This window comes from Macaca thibetana, chromosome X, assembly GCF_024542745.1.
Source record: "Macaca thibetana thibetana isolate TM-01 chromosome X, ASM2454274v1, whole genome shotgun sequence".
In the NCBI taxonomy this organism is placed as follows: domain Eukaryota; kingdom Metazoa; phylum Chordata; class Mammalia; order Primates; family Cercopithecidae; genus Macaca; species Macaca thibetana.
This window is the reverse complement of record NC_065598.1, coordinates 113,705,424-113,725,399: the sequence shown is the minus strand read 5'-3', so window position 1 is coordinate 113,725,399 and position 19,976 is coordinate 113,705,424. Positions and strand designations below refer to the sequence as shown.

Below are 19,976 nucleotides of genomic sequence, written 5' to 3'. Positions count from 1 at the left end.
GCACTTTAGGAGGCCCAGATGGGCAGATTACCTGAGGTGAGGAGTTCAAGACCAGCCTGGCCAACATGGCGAAACCCCATCTCTACCAAAAATACAAAAAAAAAAAAAAAAAAATTAGCTGGGCATGGTGGCGGGCACCTATAGTCCCAGCTACTCAGGAGGCTGAGGCAGGAGAATCACTTTAACCCAGGAGGCGGAGGTTGCAGTGAGCTGAGATTGCACCACTGCACTCCAGCCTGGGCGACAGAGCGAGACTCTGTCTCAAAAAAAGAAAGAAGAAAAAAAATCTTGAGAATCCTTTTCCGCACTAAGGTTATATAGAGGAGCTTGGCTATTTCTGAAATCACAAGGTATTTCATTGACTGCCACTAGAGGGAGAGTGTAGGTCACATAAATATCAGAAATTTCACATCTTCAAAAAAACAAATACGAGCGCTTTTCCATTTTAAGAATACCCGTATATATGAAAATGATGTTCTTTTCCATTCCACTTGATCAAAACCTTTATAAAACTTTCCCATGTGAAGAACAAGCATTAACAAAGCATTCATACATATTGAGGTACTAGACATTTACCTGAGGAGAGGATTTAAAAGTTAGATGATTATCATACCTTTTTTTTTTTTTTTTTTTTTTGAGACAGGGTCTTGCTCTGTGGCCCAGGCTGGAGTGCAGTGGCATGATCACAGCTTACTGGAGACTCAACCTCCTCCCACGTCAGCCTCCCAAGTAGCTGGGATTACAGACATGTGCCACTATGCCTGGCTAATTTTTGTATTTTTTTGTACAGATGGGTTTCACCATGTTGATCAGGCTGGTCTCGAACTCCAGGGTTCAAGCAACCTGCCTGCCTGGGCCTCCCAAGGTGCTGGGATTACAGGCATGAGCCATTGTACCTGGCCTATAATACTTCTTAATGATGGTTAAGAACATATAGTCATATAGCCACCACTTACTGACTGTCTCCCTTCTACTCTTGAACAGTATGTTTTCTATATGGTAAGCAGAATGACACCTTAAAAACCAAAGTCACATCATGTCACACCTCTGTCCAAAGCTCCATAAGGCTTCCTATCTCACTCAGAGTGAATTCAAACTCCTCGCCATGGCTTATAAGGCCTTACTTGACAAGCTCCCAGCAACCTCCCCGAGGTAATGTCCTATCACTCTGTGTCCCAGCCACACTGGGATTCTTGCTGTTCCCCGAACACATCAAGCCAAGCTCCTGGGGGCCTTTGTACTTTCTGTTCCCAGCTCTCCCCGAGATATCCACATGGCTGGCACTCATTTCCTTTAGGTCTCTGTTCAAATGTGCCTTTACTAGAGAGATTTTCTCTGGCCACTTTAAAACAGGGACCCCTTGTAAATCTCTGCTCCCCTTCATTGTGCTGGTTTTCTTTATAACAGTTATTACCATATGAGATGACGTATATATTTATTCACTTATGTATTTACTGTCTGTCTCAACAAGTAAGCTCTTTGACAATAGGGATATTATTTGTTTTCTTCACTTAAATTTCCAATGCTTAAAATGATGCCTGGCCCATAGGAAGCACTAAAGGAATAAGTGTGGCATGAATGATTTCTATCTGGCAGATGCTCTAATCTTTTTTTTTTTTTTTTAAACAAACAAACAAAAAAGCAGAATCTCGCTCCGTCACCCAGGCTGGCGCGATCTCAGCTCACTGCAACCTCCGCCGGCCTTCTCAGGTTCAAGCGATTCTCCTGCCTCAGCCTCCTGAGTAGCTGGGATTACAGGTACCTGCCACCACGTCTGGCTGATTTTTGTATTCTTAGCAGACACAGGGTTTCACCATGATGGCCAGGCTGGTCTTGAACTCCTGAGCTCAAGCAATCTCCCTGCCTCGGCCTCCCAAAGTGCTGGGATTACAGGTGTGAGGCACCATGCCCAGCCCCATTATCTAATTTAAGTCTCACAATCATCCTACAAGATGGGCACTATTGTTATCCCCACATGACATATGAAGAAACAAAGGCTCAGAGAAGTAACTTGGTCATGGTCAGTTACAGAGCTAGTAAGTGACATGTGGGATACAAGCTCAGTTTATTATTCCAGAACCCATATATTTGATCTCATCTCATACGACCTCTCTGAAAGAAATGAACATTTTTGTTCCTGAGTATATCATTAAGTAACAGCATATGTCCAAAGGTAAATCCTAAAGATGTGTGATTTAAAATAAAATTTCCTCAGACTTGCTATAGCTATCTTATTAAAGGAACAATTAAAAGAAGAGAGCCACTGTCAGGCAAATTATGACATGCACTGTAGTCCTAGCACACAGGCAAAAAATCACGTGTTAGGTCCTCTATACATGTGGTAAGACACAGTATTCCAACATGCATAAAGTATGTGTCTTCGTTAGCCAGCCCCTTTCTTAGTCTATCACCCATGGACACAAGAACAATTTCACATTTCATTCCAAGCCAAAGTGATTCCATTCCTCTGGCCCTTTCCCCCACAGCATCCTCCACCTTTATTGGGCAGTCAGCAGGAAGACAAAGGCCCTGAAAAATCAATTTATGGACCCGAAATAAACATTTTCATGAGAGTTTCAAAAATATGATGCTGCGTTGTTGCTATTACATTTTCTTCCTAATGTCGCCACTCTGCTGTCTGGTTCTAAACAGCCACATGATGGAAAAATACATCATAGAAAGTATTCTCTTGAGGAAATACAGCCAAAAATATTTTAAACTGTCTGTTTGCTTTTTTTTCCCCACACCAAAATGTGGCAACAGAAAGATAAGAAAGACAAACCTTTCGCAGAAAGCTGCTGTTCATTTACCTTTAAATATTTAATGAGCTCCCCTGGAACTTCTTTCGAGCCTGACTGAATCAGCTGGCAGTGATGGAAGAATTTGTGCACATGCAGATCCTGGAACACAGATGGAAACAGCCATATGAAATTTGATTCATTATCCTCAAATGCAAGCTCTCTACCTTTCCCTCCTGCTGTATCTTGCAGACCTACTTATCCGGTATTTTAATGCCCGGGCTCAGCAGCTCTTGACCACCACACAAAGCAGCAAAACCAGGTAAATCTGGCATGTACATAAGCACATGGGGTAGGCCACCACCATTTATTTATTTATTTATTTATTTATTTATTTATTTATTTATTTATTTTGAGATGGAGTCTTGCTCTGTCGCCCAGGCTGGAGTGCTGTGGCGCGATCTCGGCTCACTACAAGCTCCGCCTCCCGGGTTCACGCCATTCTCCTGACTCAGCCTCCCGAGTAGCTGGGACTACAGGCACCTGCCACCACGCCCGGCTAATTTTTTTTTTATATATTTTTAGTAGAGACGGGGTTTCACTGTGTTAGCCAAGATGGTCTCGATCTCCTGACCTCATGATTCGCCCGCCTCGGCCTCCCATAGTGCTGGGATTACAGGCGTGAGCCACCGCGCCCGGCCGGTAGGCCACCATTTATGCCCAACTAGCTAAACATTCATTTGATTCCGACTTTGACTAGTGTGTTCTATGAAGTTGGGCTGCTTCTCCATTTTAATGAAATAAGCAGAAATAAAGGTCTGAACTGAAAAATATACAGATAAATAAATAATAAAGATCTGAACTGATAAAGAAAAGATAGCAGCAGGAAGTTAGCAGAATAGTCTCAGGCATTCAATACCCAAATTTGCCATGGCACTTCACTGGCAAGTGAGTCCAACTGTCCTATGTGGAATCCATATATACTGATTTTGTAGACAGCACGGACTACATCAGGAACTAGAATAATGAAATGTGTGTTTTGACCTGATTCCCCTGATTACTACTCTGTGACCTTGGGTAAGTCACCTAACCTGCCTGAGCCTCAGTTTCCTCACCTATAAAATGGAGATGATGGCTTTCACATTCCTTTCAGAGTTCAATGAGGCTCAAATCAGTTAATGAGAATAAAAAGATAGTGTAATTTGAGAGAACTATAATATTTGAGACAGAATGACTTTTTTTTTTTTTTTTTAAAGAGACAGGGTCTTACTCTGTCTTCCAGGCAGGAGTGCAGTGGCGGAATCACAGTTCACTGCAGCTTTGAACTTCTGAGCTCAAGCAATCCTCCTGCCTTAGCCTCCCAAAGTACTGGGATTATAGGCATGAGCCACTGCACCTGGCCAGGTGTTATTATTAATGAGAAAATCTTGCAGGTCACATCTTCTCTAAGGCTGTAGGAATCAAATGTGGTCTATTTTAATCAAACAAACTCAAGTATAAAAATTGACAAAATTCAAACGATGCAACTTACTTGAGTGTAAATGGTAGATTCTAAGTGGCTTTTAATCTTCAGCAAAGGCTTTGCACCATCTACCCATTTAATATCCACGTTACATTGCTGTGAACAGAAAATTGAGTTTCTGTAACATAACAATGGATAGATGAACAACATATAATATCTTTATGCATTTAAACATTTTTTCAGAAATGAATGCATTAATTTCATACCAAGAGATTATTGGAGAAAATACCCTACCTTTAGAATAAATATATCATAAATCATTTTAAATTTCCAATCCTTTGCAGACTGATATTTTCATAAATTACAGTAAAATGAATTACTTAAATATTTTTTAATATTATGCACAAAATCTGAGCCCCACTAAAAAATTGTTATTAAAATCAACAGACATAAAATTACTTTGTCAAACTGCTACAAATTCTAAACATGCACATTTCATGTTTATTTCTGTTGTGGACCCGCACCGGCCCTCAGACCTCACTTTGAGTAACATTGTATTAAACAATCGAGACCAACAGAATTCTATTTTTTGCACATTTAATCATGATTACTTCAACAAATGCAGTATTTTCCTACCCTTCTTGATTCCGCATCATTCAGATTCAAGTAGCCTGGGGGAAGATTGGCGGAAACTGGCAGCTGCTGCTCAAATGTGATGATTCTACCATCTTTCAGCAAAGGTACCCAGGCAAACCCAACTGCCAAGATAATAACCAACCGTGAGAAAGGAAATAACAAATGCAATCAGTAGGGGGCAGGGCAGGGTGGTGATGTCTCCAGGGATCTATGTGTGGGAGTTCAGGTGCTGAGCAACTGAGTACTGGGGAAGGAACCATGGGGTTTGGATGAACTCTCAATCCCAGCCTGACCACTAACAAGTTATGTACTCTATTTCCTTGACCATAAAAACGGGAATAACAACACAAGAATCTTTTTCATCTTTTCATCTACAAGAATTATTGAGAAACCAAAGTGAGATTACATGAAAACACTTTAAAACTTTATAAGTGCATCAATATCATTATCTTTATGCTTTGGGAAACATTTTTGGTAGATTTATTTTTAAAAGGCTCAGATAGTTCTCATCCATTCTTACACTAAGAGTACAGAGTCTCATGGCTGAGACTATTTCAGATAACAATCACATGCTCCAGAATTTCTTATGGCAACCCTAGGGTAAGGAACTGGAAAATGAAGGTCACAAAGTCACGGTCACACTCCATATTTATACAAGGCAGTAGGCATAAATCATTTAGTTAGGCAGAGTTTTCCTGATTACAGAAGGAAGAGGTGTAGGTGGAGGTAGGAGAATGCAGCCAGGGAATAGTGTTTATGACTTGAATCTATCAAGAGACTTGAATCTATCAAGAGATTTTCCCCAATCTCTACATTTCTTAACAGTTCTCCCCAAAAGAGCCTTTTGGCTTTCAATTAGAAAACTCATCATGTTCTAGCTAAAAAAGCCAGAGCCATCTGTGTTGCTCAAGTTGAGTGGTGTCAGTATTTCCATTATAGAGATTACTCTGGGATTCAAGTGTTTATAACTCAGCTGTAAAAAAGCTTGCTCTGGACTGAGTTTTGGCATATGACAGAGGGTATTGGCTGGAGAACATTTTTTAAAGCCACTGCTTTCTGATTCTTTAAAATTCTTTGTGTGACTGTGTGTGTGTGTGTGTGTGTGTGTGATACTGTGAACACAGAAGTCAACACAAATCTGGTTAGAATGTTTTCATTTATGTGTTTAATTTGGCAAATGCTTTAATTCTTAAAAGGAGACTAAAACATTGCTTCTTTAAGTAGACTAAATGGCTTTCTCAGACTCCGAAATGTGCCTGATGGGCATCTTTACTAGTTCAACTACACAAATGGTTTACCCAGACCTTTTCTTTTATAAAAGGCAGAGGAAAGTAACATGAGCAGAAGAACCATTAGAAATGACTCTGTCAAAGTAGTTAAACTAAAAATTTGATGAATGAGAAAAGATTTCCAGCCCTGAAAATAGGAAAATGAAAGGAAAATCTATTTCTTGTTCTTATGCAACATTTTAAAATAGAAATTTTTATTGAGACCTCACATTCAGATATACCATACAATTCATTTATTTAAAGTGTACATATAGTGGTTTTTAGTATATTTGTGAAGTTGTATCTCCATGACCACCACTTAATTCCAGAAATTTTCATCACCCCCAAAATAAATCCCATAGCCCTTAGAAGTCACTCCCCATTTCCCTCTTCTCCCAGACCCTGGCAACTGATAGTCTACTTTCTGTCTCTGTGGGACTGCTTAGGCAACATTTTTGTACTGTAAATGAATCAGAGCACAACCAAGCATGTCCCCTATTCAAAACTCATAGAGACTACTTGGAAGCTGTAAAGGCACAATGTCAAGCACACCATCTGGCTCAAAGGTGGGAAGTCACTTAAAGAATGGACAGTTCAAAGTGATGAGTGGCTCACAGAATAACCATTTCATGCTCCACTGAGCATCTTGTCCACCTCTGTCTAGGATTTGGATAACGAATCGGTAATTTAGCTTTCAGGATGTACACATGGTCACGGGTTCTTATCATTCTGCTAGTTTTCTTCTCAATCCTCAAAGCCCCTACCCTGAACTAACTGCAATTTCTATGGGGATGAAGAACAGATCCACACTACCTGCAAAGGGAACTCCCTCATTTTCAGTTCTACTGCCTGCTAGGTATCACTCCAATGTCTCACTAGCACCTAAAACTCAACTGATGTTGTCCCAAACCTGCCATCCCTACCCACAGTTTTGCTACTGGCAATGCCTTCTTTCCAACCACCCAGTTTTGAAACTTCATTGCTAACTAAATCATCTCTCTAATAGCCAATCACTTACCAGGTCCAATATGTTCTTCTTCTGCACTTCCCTTTCTCTCTGCCCACCCCACACCCACCCCACTACTGCCATAGTGCAGCCTCTTCCTTTCCTGGACCTTTGAAATAACCCTCTAACTGGTTTTCCTTTCTTCCTCTTCCTGCTCCTACTTGCCTTGCCCATTACACTGCTGCCTGATTGGTTTTCCTGAAAAACAGCTCTAATGTTTAAAACTCTCCAATAATTCCATTGTGGTGATGGAATAAAATCAAATCTATAGCCTGGTATTCAAGGCTTTCCAAAATCTGATGCCTCCTGTTCAACCTGACATCCTATGATCCCCCTCCTAGCACCCTGTGCTCCAGGATTAGTGAACTACTTGTGGTTTCCTGTCCATGCTCCTTGATACTCTGCCTCTGTACAAGCTGCTCCTTCACCTCATAATCCCCTACATTCCTGCCATCGTTGCATTATTGAACCCCACCCAACCCTTTAAGGCCTCACTCAAACACCATCTCCTAGAAGCCTTCTCTGATTCTCAGCCACTCGTCCCTCCACCAGCTGAATAATTCGCTCTTCAATAACTCGCATTATTGAACCCCACCCAACCCTTTAAGGCCTCACTCAAACACCATCTCCTAGAAGCCTTCTCTAATTCTCAGCCACTCGTCCCCCCACCAGTTGAATAACTTGCTCTTCTGAGTTCACGTTGCACTACTTTCTTAAACACCACTTTCTATCTTGTATTATAATTGTTTACGCAGGACTCATTTCCCTTACTAGATCATATCCTCACTGAAGATGAGATCTGTGTTTGATTCTCCACTATATTCTCCAAAGTGCCTACTACAGTATCTTGTACATAATACAGTTTGAGTATGCCTTATCTGAAACTTTTAGGAACAGAAGTATTTCAAATTTCTGATATTTTCAGATTTTGGAATATTTGCATTATACCAGTTGAGTATCTCAAATCCAAAAATTCAGAATATGAAATGTTCCAATGAGCATTTCCTTTGAAGATCTTGCCGGTGCTCAAAAAGTTTCCAATTTTGGAGAATTTTGGACTTGGGGATCTGGGATGCTCAACCTGTATGCAGAAATATTTGCTGAATGAATCAATGAATAATACAGACTAGCTGGGATCTGAATCTTAGGACATGCTGATGTTCATAAAGTGCTTGTGATACAAGCTGTGTTCACAAGGCCTTCTATTTCTGCTAAGGATGCTACCCATTGGTTTACCTAAAGCCTTGCTGAATGGGCCCATGACGAGAGCTTCACTACTGAAGCTTATTCAAGTTTGTTAAATCAGTTATCTTCTCATTAGAACTAGTCAACCCCCCACCTCCCTCTGGCTCACAGATGTCCCTGGGTCTGGGCTCACTTCCCTCTTCCTCAGTGAGCAGAACTGGAAAATTCTGGTTGCTGGGCAATTCTACATAAAAGAAATAACAAAAATACTATATCGCAATATGTGTTTCTTTTTGAGAATAGCAATATTACTTTATGTTGCTTATAGTAGTCTAAGCACATTGGCAAGCATATGGACAATGATATTTGGTAGAAATGATACTAAAATGAACATATAATATGCATTTTACCAATGAGCTTTTAAAATTAGAAATGTGCTTGATATGGTTTGGCTGTGTCCCAGCCCAAATCTCAATGTGAATTGTATCTCCCAGAATTCTCAAGTGTTGTGGGAGGGACCCAGCGGGAGGTAATTGAATCATGGGGGCCAGTCTTTCCCGTGCTATTCTCGTGATAATGAATAAGTCTCATGAGATCTGATGGGTTTATCAAGGGTTTCTGCTTTAGCTTCTTCCTCATTTTTCTCTTGCCGCTGCCAAGAAGTGCCTTTCACCTCTTGCCATGATTCTGAGGCCTCCTCAGCCATGTGGAAGTGTAAGGTTCAATTAAACCTCTTTTTCTTCCCAGTCTCGGGTACGTCTTTATCAGCAGCATGAAAATGAATGAATACAGTGGTTTTTGGTCAAGGGAAGAAGTGGTCTATAGCATAATGAAAAGAGATTATATCCTGGACAATTCCATTTCAAATAACTGTAGGAGAGAGGCATTGAAGGAGTACACATACCTGGAGTTTCAACTGTGTCCTGCTTTTTGGTTGTCCCCTTTGTGTTAATTTCACAACTTACATGATAAAAAGTGAAAAGCAAATGATGTTTTTGATGTAGGTGAATGGGAAGCTCAATTTTAATCTGAAATGAAAGCAAAATTACACATGGCACTTTGTTTTCTCAAGCTGAAACTATCAGACATTTAGTTCAGTTTCATCATACTGCTCCAAAAATACTTCCTAAAGGACTGGCCAAGTGGCCAAATAGTATCATTTAAATATATTCCAAATGCTTTTCTGGTCAGTTTCAGTTTGACAGCAATATTCTGAGTTGTGAGAGTTGATTTATTACTTTTGCTGGAGAGTACAATGGATTCTCCTGGATTCAATTTTGCAGCATAATTTTCTAAAACACTAAGTCAAAACCACATCCTCACAGCCCAGGGATACTATGCAACTCAATCTGCATCAATGAATGCAACCCATTTAAAATGTACACTGAATTTGAAAGGCTACTTTTTTTCCAAGTTGTTGTTCTCTTTTGCATGAAAAAATTAAGCCATTACAAATAAATATGCAAAAAGTAACTATGGTCTTATGGTATCCACAAATTATAGTTTATAGAAATTTCTCTAGAAGAAAAACACAACTTTGCTCTTAAAGATGAAAATTATCAGCCATGACATATACATTTAGTAAAAAATTAATGGTTGTAATAAAGCATCGCAAGTAATTTTCTAATCAGATCCCAACTGAATGCTTGTGATGCCTCCTGAAAGTATGTAAGAGAGAAATTACAGATTTAAATGATTTGATGCACATGCACGTACCCACCAAGGTACACATGCAAATACTCTCTGTCTCTCTCAGTCAATATACAGTGAATGATTGAAAAGCATGTTCATTTTAGGCATCCTAAAAATAATGTGGGTTACTTACTACATGGTCAAGTTTTTTGTAGTGACTGATGTTGGTTATAGGGATACACATATTTAACAACTTGGTGATGGACATCTGGTCCAATTATCATTCATACAAGGCATGGTTTTGATGTTATAACTAATGTCTGTTTTAGGTATACTTCACTACAGGACATGCCTATTCACAGCATCCAGACCATCTGGGCATGTAATGCTCTGCTGCACATAAATATGGGCATACCCCCTCCCTTGGTGGCAAAAATACAAGGCAATACTATCCCCTCCCCGTCCCCCATGAAACTAGGGACACTGGATTGAAAGAAAGTGAGCAAGGTCTAAGGCTGTGATATAAGGCTTCCATTCAACAGCAGGTGGACATGGCAAAATCACCACAGCGGGGGGGATGGTTTCAGACCAAGCCAAGAATGGAGCCACGTGGACTGAGGAGCAGGGACAGTAGAGCATCTGGGCTGGGATGCCCATCCAGGTTCCATAGAGACATATAGGAATCAAAAGGAGACTACAGATTTGGATATGCCAGATACATACAGACCAGAAGTGGCTGTGACAGAGATACTAAGAGACATGCTGGGAAGCACACAGAGACGTAGACGTGGAGAAGTAGGAAGAAGGAAAGAGGGGCAGAGACAGGGTTTCAAAGGCAGAGGCACAATTTGAGAGGCTGAGTCAGGAGGAAGCACAGATACTCAGAGACCCAACCATACCCCTTTTTGTGCTTTGCACCGAAGCATGCAGGCCAGCCAGTGGGATTCTGGTGGCCCAGCTGTATCACTGTCTCTCCTAGTATTTCAGTTACAGAGAGACTGCACCCTACTATGTAAAACCGTAAGGGGAAAGAGCGAGAAAGGCATTCTGAAAACCTCTTCTGAATTTCTCATTTTAAAGCTGAGGAAATGGAGACTCTGGAGGGGGAAGTGACTTGATGTTATAGAGCCCGCACTGTCAAAGCTAGGAGGGCTAGAACCCTAGCTCCACTCTCGTGTTTGTCTCCTGCATTGTCACCTCAAGTTGAAGAGCCCCTTAAATTGGGGAGTAAATCTTCTACTACCATCAAAAGGCACCAAGCAGGCCAGTAGCACTCTGTTTCGTTGTAATATTTTCTGTTTTCATGGAACAAAACACTCAGGGATTGAAAGTGCAGGTAAAATGATGAAAATGATTCAAAGAGAAAAAGAATTCCAACCACTGCATTTTAAAAATGTCAGGATAATATATTTTTACCTCATCATAGAACTCTGGATTTTGATTGTGATGTGAGACAACAGCATAAGCATTTGTGGTAAAAACAGACCCTGCAGGTTTTCCATAAATACACTGCAAAAGAAGGAAACAGAGTCACCACTCCAAATGCAGGTCTGTAAATGTGATGCCATGGAACCACATATAGTTAGAGGCATCTGTCAGTACACGGCCATGGCCAAGCCCACCTGGCAGTCACCATGAGCCTGTAAATTCCCAATCATTTACACCGTCACTCCAGACACCAAATCGGACACCATGTAACTTGGCTGTACGGATGCTTCTGAATTTCCAGCCATCAAAGAAACACAATCTCAAACTACTTGATAGTAAGGAGCTGAATAGGCCTAGTCATTTGGAAGGGAAACGCTTGTCTCAAACCAGGCCTGTAAAGCTTACTTCTCTTATGCTATTTGCATTTCTTAATATGAGAGGCTCCCCATCAACCAGTTGGCAACATTTGTTAAATGCTCTTTGTGCAGTGGGCAAGGTGAAGCATGTTTAAAAAGTCCTAGCAGACACATTCCTGGCCTAAAGGAATTAAATTGAATGTGTATTAAGCTACAGACAAGCTTGCTGTTCTCGCACATTTTTAAATGTGGCACTTTATGAGCCACATTTTAAAATATCACTGGCTTTCTGTTATACCAATAAAATAAATGTAAGGCTTTCTATGGTTCCATGGAAAGATCCAATTTCATTTCCAGTGGGAGTTTTTCACTTCTATAGGCCTAATAGGCTCAAGGATGAATATGGAGTCCGCATGCCAATGCACTAATTGCCTCACTCTGTTACTTTAGAGCGAGCAATCCAGGCCAGCCAAGAAATGAAATTGAAACTCCATATGAGTGAATATCCAACTCTTCTTAAATACGGTTATGAAGGCAATTTGCGAGAACTGCTGAGAAGTAACCTAAGAGTCATTGGGTCTACAAAAGGATACTGCAAGTAGGAAATACAGCAGTTGTTCCCATCTCCACTGAACAGAGAACTAGACAAAACATATAGAATTTGAGCCAGTGAATCCTTAATTTAAGTTTCTCTGTTAAAAAAAAAAAAAATCTCTTTTCAAAGGTGGGGGCTATTATTCAATTACTTAGTCAGGAGCATTCCAGCCTGTTTCCCTAGGTGGTTTGAGTGTAAGACCCGGCATCCATCTGTCTGATTTAGGCTCATGCAAGAGAAATGGGGAGCCAGATAAACACGTCTTGCTGGCTAGATGTTTTGACTTCTCTTTCAGGTCCCTGATTGATGGGTTACAGTTATAAAGAGTAAAAATATAAAGGCACTGTGGTGTGGCAGGTATTTAAGGATTGCTGTATCAGATAGACTGAGATTCTGCTTTTCATAGACCACAATCCAAGACTGGAGGCACTATTTGGCCAGTCATGGAGTAGAAGTCCTATCTCAGATCAAAGCAGTCATGCTGCGCTTCTGTCAGCTCAAAGCCTATTCAGGTTTCAAGGAGAAAGGAGTTTATAGTCCCTTGATGGTACCATTATAAACTATCAGGTCATAAGAAAACGACCTTGCAATTGGGCATTGAAGCAATTGCAAAATCAAAAAGGAGCAAAAGCCAAAACCTGGTATTTTTAAAGCTATATATGCTCCTACTGCATTAATATTTAAACTAAGCCTTATAGTTAATATGTAAGAGTAAAAAAGAAAGTATTACATTTGTCACTTTAGAACATTTTCTTTTTGATGTTGATACAATTAAACTTGGAGCACAAGACTACTGATTACCAAAATCTCCATCTCTACTGAAAACATACGCCTATCAATATCATAAACAAACCTTTAGAGCACTAGCGTCGCTTTCATCTGAATCCCGGAATTCCACACAGACTGCAATGTTCCTTGCCTAAAATGATTAATCAGTCAAAATGAGTCACACAATTAGCAGATTATAAATAACATTTTATACTCCAAAAATGTATAGTTTACACGGTTACCTTGGCAAATGTTTTCTGGCTATCATATTTTAATTGCAAGGGATATACATACAGATGGTTTTTGTAAATAGTAAATGGATAACAATATTTTGTCATTTCTGGAACAAACTCTTCAACCTCCACAGTAATATTTTGACAATTCTTTTCAAAAGGCTTCAAGGGCACATATGAAGAAGTAATACAATCTATAGTAGGGAAAAAAAAACAGGCAAAGATCATTCAGTTTAATAATCATTAACACATTCCTGCATGTATAAAAATATACATGAGTTGTATTCTCAAAGAGCGATTTAAAAAATATAACTCTTAGTAAATGACCAAAAAATCACACGACAACTTTAAGAACCCAAAAGGACAAGATTGAGTAGTCTGATGCTGATTTTAGTGGAACCCTTCATACCAGACGTGGAGTGCTATTTCGTTCTCAATGTCGAGTGATTTGCCAAATATAACACATCATAATTTTGACAAATTTAAACTCTGCAAAGAAATCCATTTCATTTTCCCTCCTGTGGCAGCAATTTAGCTTTCACTGCAAATTTTTATTGGTATCAGGGAAATAACGGTAAATTTATGCTTCCAATTAATTCATGGCAAGTCACTTTTAAAAAGTTAACTTGGTGCAGGTGCAAATTTTCACCTAAGAAATAATGGAGGCCTTTTGAAACTACAGATCTTACGATGTGTTACCAATGATAAACTCAATACTCCTGACCGTGAAAAAATACTAAGCCTCAGAGAAGTTTAGCAGCATGTGTTATTGAAATTGTCACTGTAGTAAAGGTTATTCATATACTTAAGGGGCTCTAACACTGCTGGTCGTTACTGCGGAGCAGTAATGATGAAGAAGGAAGCCCCAGGGAGAGTTGGACCTGAGGATGCTGTATTTTTTGTTGGATTTGCTTTTCTGATTATTACAGTGATACATGCCTATAACAGAGCACCTGGAAGTAGAGAGTAAAGGTAGACAGGGACAGTTGCTCATTCCATTTCCCAGAGATAACTACTGTTGAGACTTTGGCATGTTTTCTTTTAGTCTTCTTTCTATGCATATTTTATATAGTAATATGAAAATCCTACTCTATGTATAGATCTTTATCCTAATTTTTTGACATTTATCTGATATCTCATTCCATGAGCTCTTTGTAAACACTGCTTTTAATGGCTGCAACAAAGTTTCATGGTATCAGTGTGGCGTCATTATCTTAACCACACTGACAGTGTTGGATTCTGATTGATTCCAATTTTCCTCCAATATAAGTAACACTGCAAAGAACATCTTTATGGATCCATTTCTGCCTAGATTTCAATTACTTCTTTAGGAAAAATATAATCCATTGTACTCTTAGATGTTTTAAAATATAAAGTGGATGCCACACCTCTGTTTACTATCCTTTACTGACTTCTCACTGCATTTAGGATAAAATTCAATTTTTTAAGGCATTACCACAGTCAATACAATTCCTTACGTGACCTGATGCTTCCTATTTTATCTCCTATCTCCATTGTTCCTATCACATACTACACTAGAGCTATACTAGATTCCCTTCTGTTCATGCAAACCCAGCTTGGTCTCACCTCAAGGTATTTACAACGTATGTGATGCCCTCAGTCTGCAAATGTACAGTCCCAATCACCACATGCTGGCACTCTTTCTCCCTCTTCAGTTCCTGAGCTTAACAGAGGTGTTCCCTGGCTACCCTTTTTACAGCTGCCCTTGTGATATGGTTAGGCTTTGTGTCTCCACCCAAATCTCATCATCAATTGTAATCCCCAGGTGTTGAGGGAGAGACCTGGTGGGAGGTGACTGTACCATGGGGTGGTTTCCCCCATGCTGTTCTTGTGATAGTAAGTTCTCATGAGATCTGATGGTTTTATAAGTGTTTGGAAGTTCCTCCTTCATTCAATATTTATCTCACCTGCCACCACAAAAGACGTGCCTGCTTCTCCTGCTACCATGATTGTAAGTTTCCTGAGGCCTCCCCAGCCATACAGAACTGTGAGTCAATTAAACCTCTTTCCTTTATAAATTACCCAGTCTTGGGTAGTATCTTTTTTTTGAGACGGAGTCTCGCTCTGTCGCCCAGGCTGGAGTGCAGTGGCCGGACCTCGGCTCACTGCAAGCTCCGCCTCCCGGGTTTACGCCATTCTCCTGCCTCAGCCTCCTGAGTAGCTGGGACTACAGGCGCCTGCCACCTCACCCGGCTAGGTTTTTGTTTTTTTTGTTTTTGTTTTTGTTTTTTTTTGTATTTTTTAGTAGACACGGGGTTTCACCGTGTTAGCCAGGATGGTCTCTATCTCCTGACCTCGTGATCCGCCCGTCTCGGCCTCCCAAAGTGCTGGGATTACAGGCGTGAGCCACCGCGCCCAGCCTGGGTAGTATCTTTATAGCAGTGTGAAAAACGGACTAATACAACTTGTTTTCTTGTATACTATCTGTCACTCCTTCTAGACTTTAAACTCCCTAAGTTTAAAGCACCTAGCTGGTAGTCAATAAATGTTTACTCAATAGTTATTCAGTGAATCAATGCATAAATATACTCTCAAAATTGGAATGCCCTACTTATGAACATCTATGGATATCTATTACCAAACTGTACTCCTCCTCATGATAGGTGATAACACCTGACCAAAACCTAGCCAGCATTAGGTAGCTTCACTCTAAACATTTTAATAGATTTGATGGATGAGCAAAAGCATATTGTTTAATTTGCCTTACTGGCATTGTTATTACTAAGATTGAATATTTTTCCCATATTTACTAGCTACTTCATTTTATCTCTTGCAAATTGTGTTTTGTGTCTTCTATTTTTCTCCGGGGATCCTGGATTCTTGCCCTCAGACAAGAAAAGAAATCCTCCTTTTTCATCTCTTAGTTGATGACAGAAGTAAAAGTTACCCAAGGCAAAAGGCAACAGAACCTGACTGGGACACACTCACAACTTCATATATATGAAACAGCATCTGATAAAAATCAACTCAATTCACTTCCTAATCTGTAACTATTCATCATGCATACTGGTTTGAAAAGCATCCCCACCCCCACTCAAAATTCATATCCACCCGGAACCTCAGAATGTGACTTTATTTAGAAATGGGATATTTGTAGATGCAATTAGTTAAGATGAGGTCATACGAGATTAGATGGGCCTTAAATCCAATGACTGGTGTCCTTATAAGAAGGTCATGCGACGACAGAGGAGCAGTTGGAGTGACGTGGCCACAAACCAACTGATGCCAAGGTTAGCCGGGAGTTACTGGAAGGTAGGAAGAGGCAAGGAATGGCTCTTCCCTAGAGCATTCAGAGAGAGCATGGCCCTGCGAACACCTTCATTTTGGACTTTTAGCCTCTGGAACTGTGAGAGAATAAATGTTTGTTGTCTTAAGCCACCCAATTTGTAATAATATTTTGTGTTATGGCAACCCTGGGAAACTCATATGCCATGTAAACCTCAAGAAAAATATTGAAAGGATAACAACCTGACAGTCAAACATTATGCTTAAGGTTTATTTGCAATACGTTCTTACTTGATAAATCCACAGGAACGCATTCTACTGTGATGTTTAGCTGCCCAGGTATAATCTGCAGTTTGGTCTTTTCTGGCCTGGGTATAAAATAATAATATTTTAGAGTTAAAATTATGATTACTGAATGCACTGGTTACCCCTCCATCCAAACTTACAATTTTAAGCATTCTGCTTTTCCCATATATGACTCACATTCATCATTTAAAAGAACTGAGGATTCATCTATTATATTTATTTATTGCAGAAACACCAAACACTTACTTCTTATATTCTGAGAGCAACTTGAGAATGTCTTCACTTGAAAGCTTGCTACTGTCTTGTTTATACAGAGGAGAAAATCTCCCATCCAGATCGAGAGAGCCTTGAGTATCTTTGAAAATGGGTCTAAAACAGCAACAGAAGCATTTTTAAAAAAAGATATTCCATGTTGATAAATTAAGATAAAATTAGCAATGGTCGGAATGTGAAATGGTGAAACCACTTTGGAAACGGTCTGGCGGTTTCTCGTTAAGTTAATCACCCATCACTCTACAATCCTGCAATTCCACTCCTAGGCATAGTTCCACATGGTACATGAATGTTCTTAATTTGTGCAGCAGCAATTTAACAAAAATTTATATAAATACATGTTCACAGACGATTTACTTGCTATAGCTCCAAACTAGTAATAATCCAGATATTTATCAAAAAGTGAATGGGTAAGCAAACTGTTGTATATTCACACAAGGAGATGCTGCTCGAAACGAACTACTGATTCACACAACAATATGGATGAATCTCAAGAACACTGAGTACAAGAAAGCAAACATCGGAGGACATGCTGCATTATTCCATTTATATGAAGGTGCAGAAGAGATAAAAAAGTCATCTGTAGTGAAAATCAGATCCGTGGTTGCCTGGGACAGGGATAAGATGGTTGAATAGACAAGGGACATGAGGAAATTTTCTGGGGTAATAGACATGTTCCATATCTGGTTGGGGTGATAGTTACATAACTGTATACATTCGTGAAAATTCATGAAGCTAGACATTTAAAATATGTAAATTTTATCAAAGGTGAAGTATATTTCCATAAAGTTCATAAAAAGCATAAGGATAAATTTATATGGGGCGATTACAATATAGAGCCAGTTCTGTGTATCCATGGGCTCTGCATTTGTGGATTCAAAAAACCATGGATAAAATTATTTGGAAAAAAGAACTGTGTCTATACTGAACACAAATAGATTTTTCTTGTCATTATTCACTAAACAGTATAGTATAACAACTATTTATATAGCATTTACATTGCATTAGTAATCTACAGATGATTTAAAGTACATGGGAGGATGTGAGTAGGTTACATGCAGATACTACGCCATTTTATAGCAGAGACTTCAGCATTTGAAGATCTTGGTATCTGTGGGAGATCCTGGAACCAATGCCCCACGGATACTGAGGGATGACTATGTATGTATAGTTTCTCATATGAACTTGATTATTCCCTTCCCCTCCTCTTCTCCCATTTTTAAGCAACTGTTCTACTGCTAAAATGGAAAACAATATACACGCACCCAACACACTGGAAGCAGCTATAGCCTGAAACATATTTCCCCCCTGGCAGTACCTCTGAAGATGTGGTTATAGGCATTAATTAACCTCACTGTTCCTACTTCATATATATACACATACTTCATACATATATACTTTATACACACACACACATATATGAACACACACTTTAAGTTCTGGAATACACGTGCAGAACGTGCAGATTTGTTACCCAGGTATACACGTGCCATGCTCGTTTGCTGCACCCATCAACCCATCATCTACATTAGGTATTTCTCTTAATGTTATCCCTCCCCTAGCCCCCCACCCACCAACAGGCCCCAGTGTGTGATGTTCCCTTCCCCATGTCCATATGTTCTCATTGTTCAACTCCCACCTATGAGTGAGAACATGTGGTGTTTGGTTTTCTGTTCTTGTGCTAGTTTGCTGAGAATGAAGGTTTCTAGCTTCATCCATGTCCCTGCACAGGACATGAACTCATCCTTTTTTATGGCTGCATAGTATTCCATGGTGTATATGTGCCACACTTTCTTTTTCCAGTTATCATTGATGGGCATCTGGTTTGGTCCCAAGTCTTTGCTATTATGAACAGTGCCACAATAAACATACATGTGCATGTGTCTTCAGAGTAGAATGATTTATAATCCTTTGGGTATATAACCAGTAATGGGATGGCTGGGTCAAATGGTGTTTCCGGTTCTAGATCCTTGAGGAATCGCCACACTGTCTTCCACAATGGTTGAACTAATTTACACTCCCACCAACAGTGTAAAAGCATTCCTATTTCTCCACATTCTCTCCAGCATTTGTTGTTTCCTGACTTTTTAATGATCACCATTCTAACTAACATGAGATGGTATCTCATTGTGGTTTTGATTTGCATTTCTCTAATGACCAGTGATGATGAGCTTTTTTTTCCTACGTTTGTTGGCCACATAAATGTCTTCTTTTGAGAAGTGTCTGTTCATATCCTTTGCTAAGCCTCCTTTATTTCTAGTAAACAGGGGTTTATCGTATATCTTTTAAACATCCAGCCCAGCCTTTTGAGTAAGTTTTTACTACTGCTGAGAACCAAAACAATTCAGGAGGAAAAAAATACCTTAATTCCTCATCAGAACTGGAAATCAAAGCTTCTAACTTTGAAGACTTCAAAATTATTTTTTCTACTGGTAAAACGGCATCAAGCAGCTACTGGTATGGCCCAAAGAGGGACCGTATGCCACAGTGGTCTAGAGATGACTGTGAAGGCAGGTGCCCTGGGTTCTGATCCATGTTCTGCCACATGCTGTGTGAACTTGGAAAATAATTTATATTTTTGTCTTTCTGCTTCACTTCTGGGCCTCAATTTCCTCATCTTCAAAGACAGGGATAACAGTACCCACCTTTTAAGACAATAGACATGAAGCACGTAGATAAGTGCCTTGAACAGAGTTAGCACTTGGTAAATATATATATATATTTTTTCCCTGAGACGGAGTCTTGCTGTCGCCCAGGCTGAAGTACAGTGCTGTGATCTTGGCTCACTGCAACCTCCACCCCTCGCGTTCAAGCAAGTCTCCTGTCTCAGCCTCCCAAGTAGCT

The 19,976-nt window shown here is 39.9% G+C and overlaps 1 protein-coding gene across 3 annotated transcripts in view; it reads right to left on the bottom strand.

The window, feature by feature from the left end:
* Positions 1-19,976, bottom strand: part of DOCK11 (dedicator of cytokinesis 11) — a 189,516-nt gene that overhangs the window by 82,612 nt on the left and 86,928 nt on the right. For all 3 annotated transcript variants that reach the window (XM_050776082.1, XM_050776081.1, XM_050776083.1), the window contains 9 exons: positions 17,106-17,228; positions 16,845-16,921; positions 13,317-13,501; positions 13,160-13,225; positions 11,344-11,436; positions 9,200-9,323; positions 4,837-4,958; positions 4,270-4,356; positions 2,811-2,900 (listed from right to left, as the gene is read on the bottom strand). In XM_050776082.1, the coding sequence (XP_050632039.1) occupies positions 2,811-2,900; positions 4,270-4,356; positions 4,837-4,958; positions 9,200-9,323; positions 11,344-11,436; positions 13,160-13,225; positions 13,317-13,501; positions 16,845-16,921; positions 17,106-17,228 (967 nt within the window). The remainder of the gene's footprint in view (positions 1-2,810; positions 2,901-4,269; positions 4,357-4,836; positions 4,959-9,199; positions 9,324-11,343; positions 11,437-13,159; positions 13,226-13,316; positions 13,502-16,844; positions 16,922-17,105; positions 17,229-19,976) is intronic.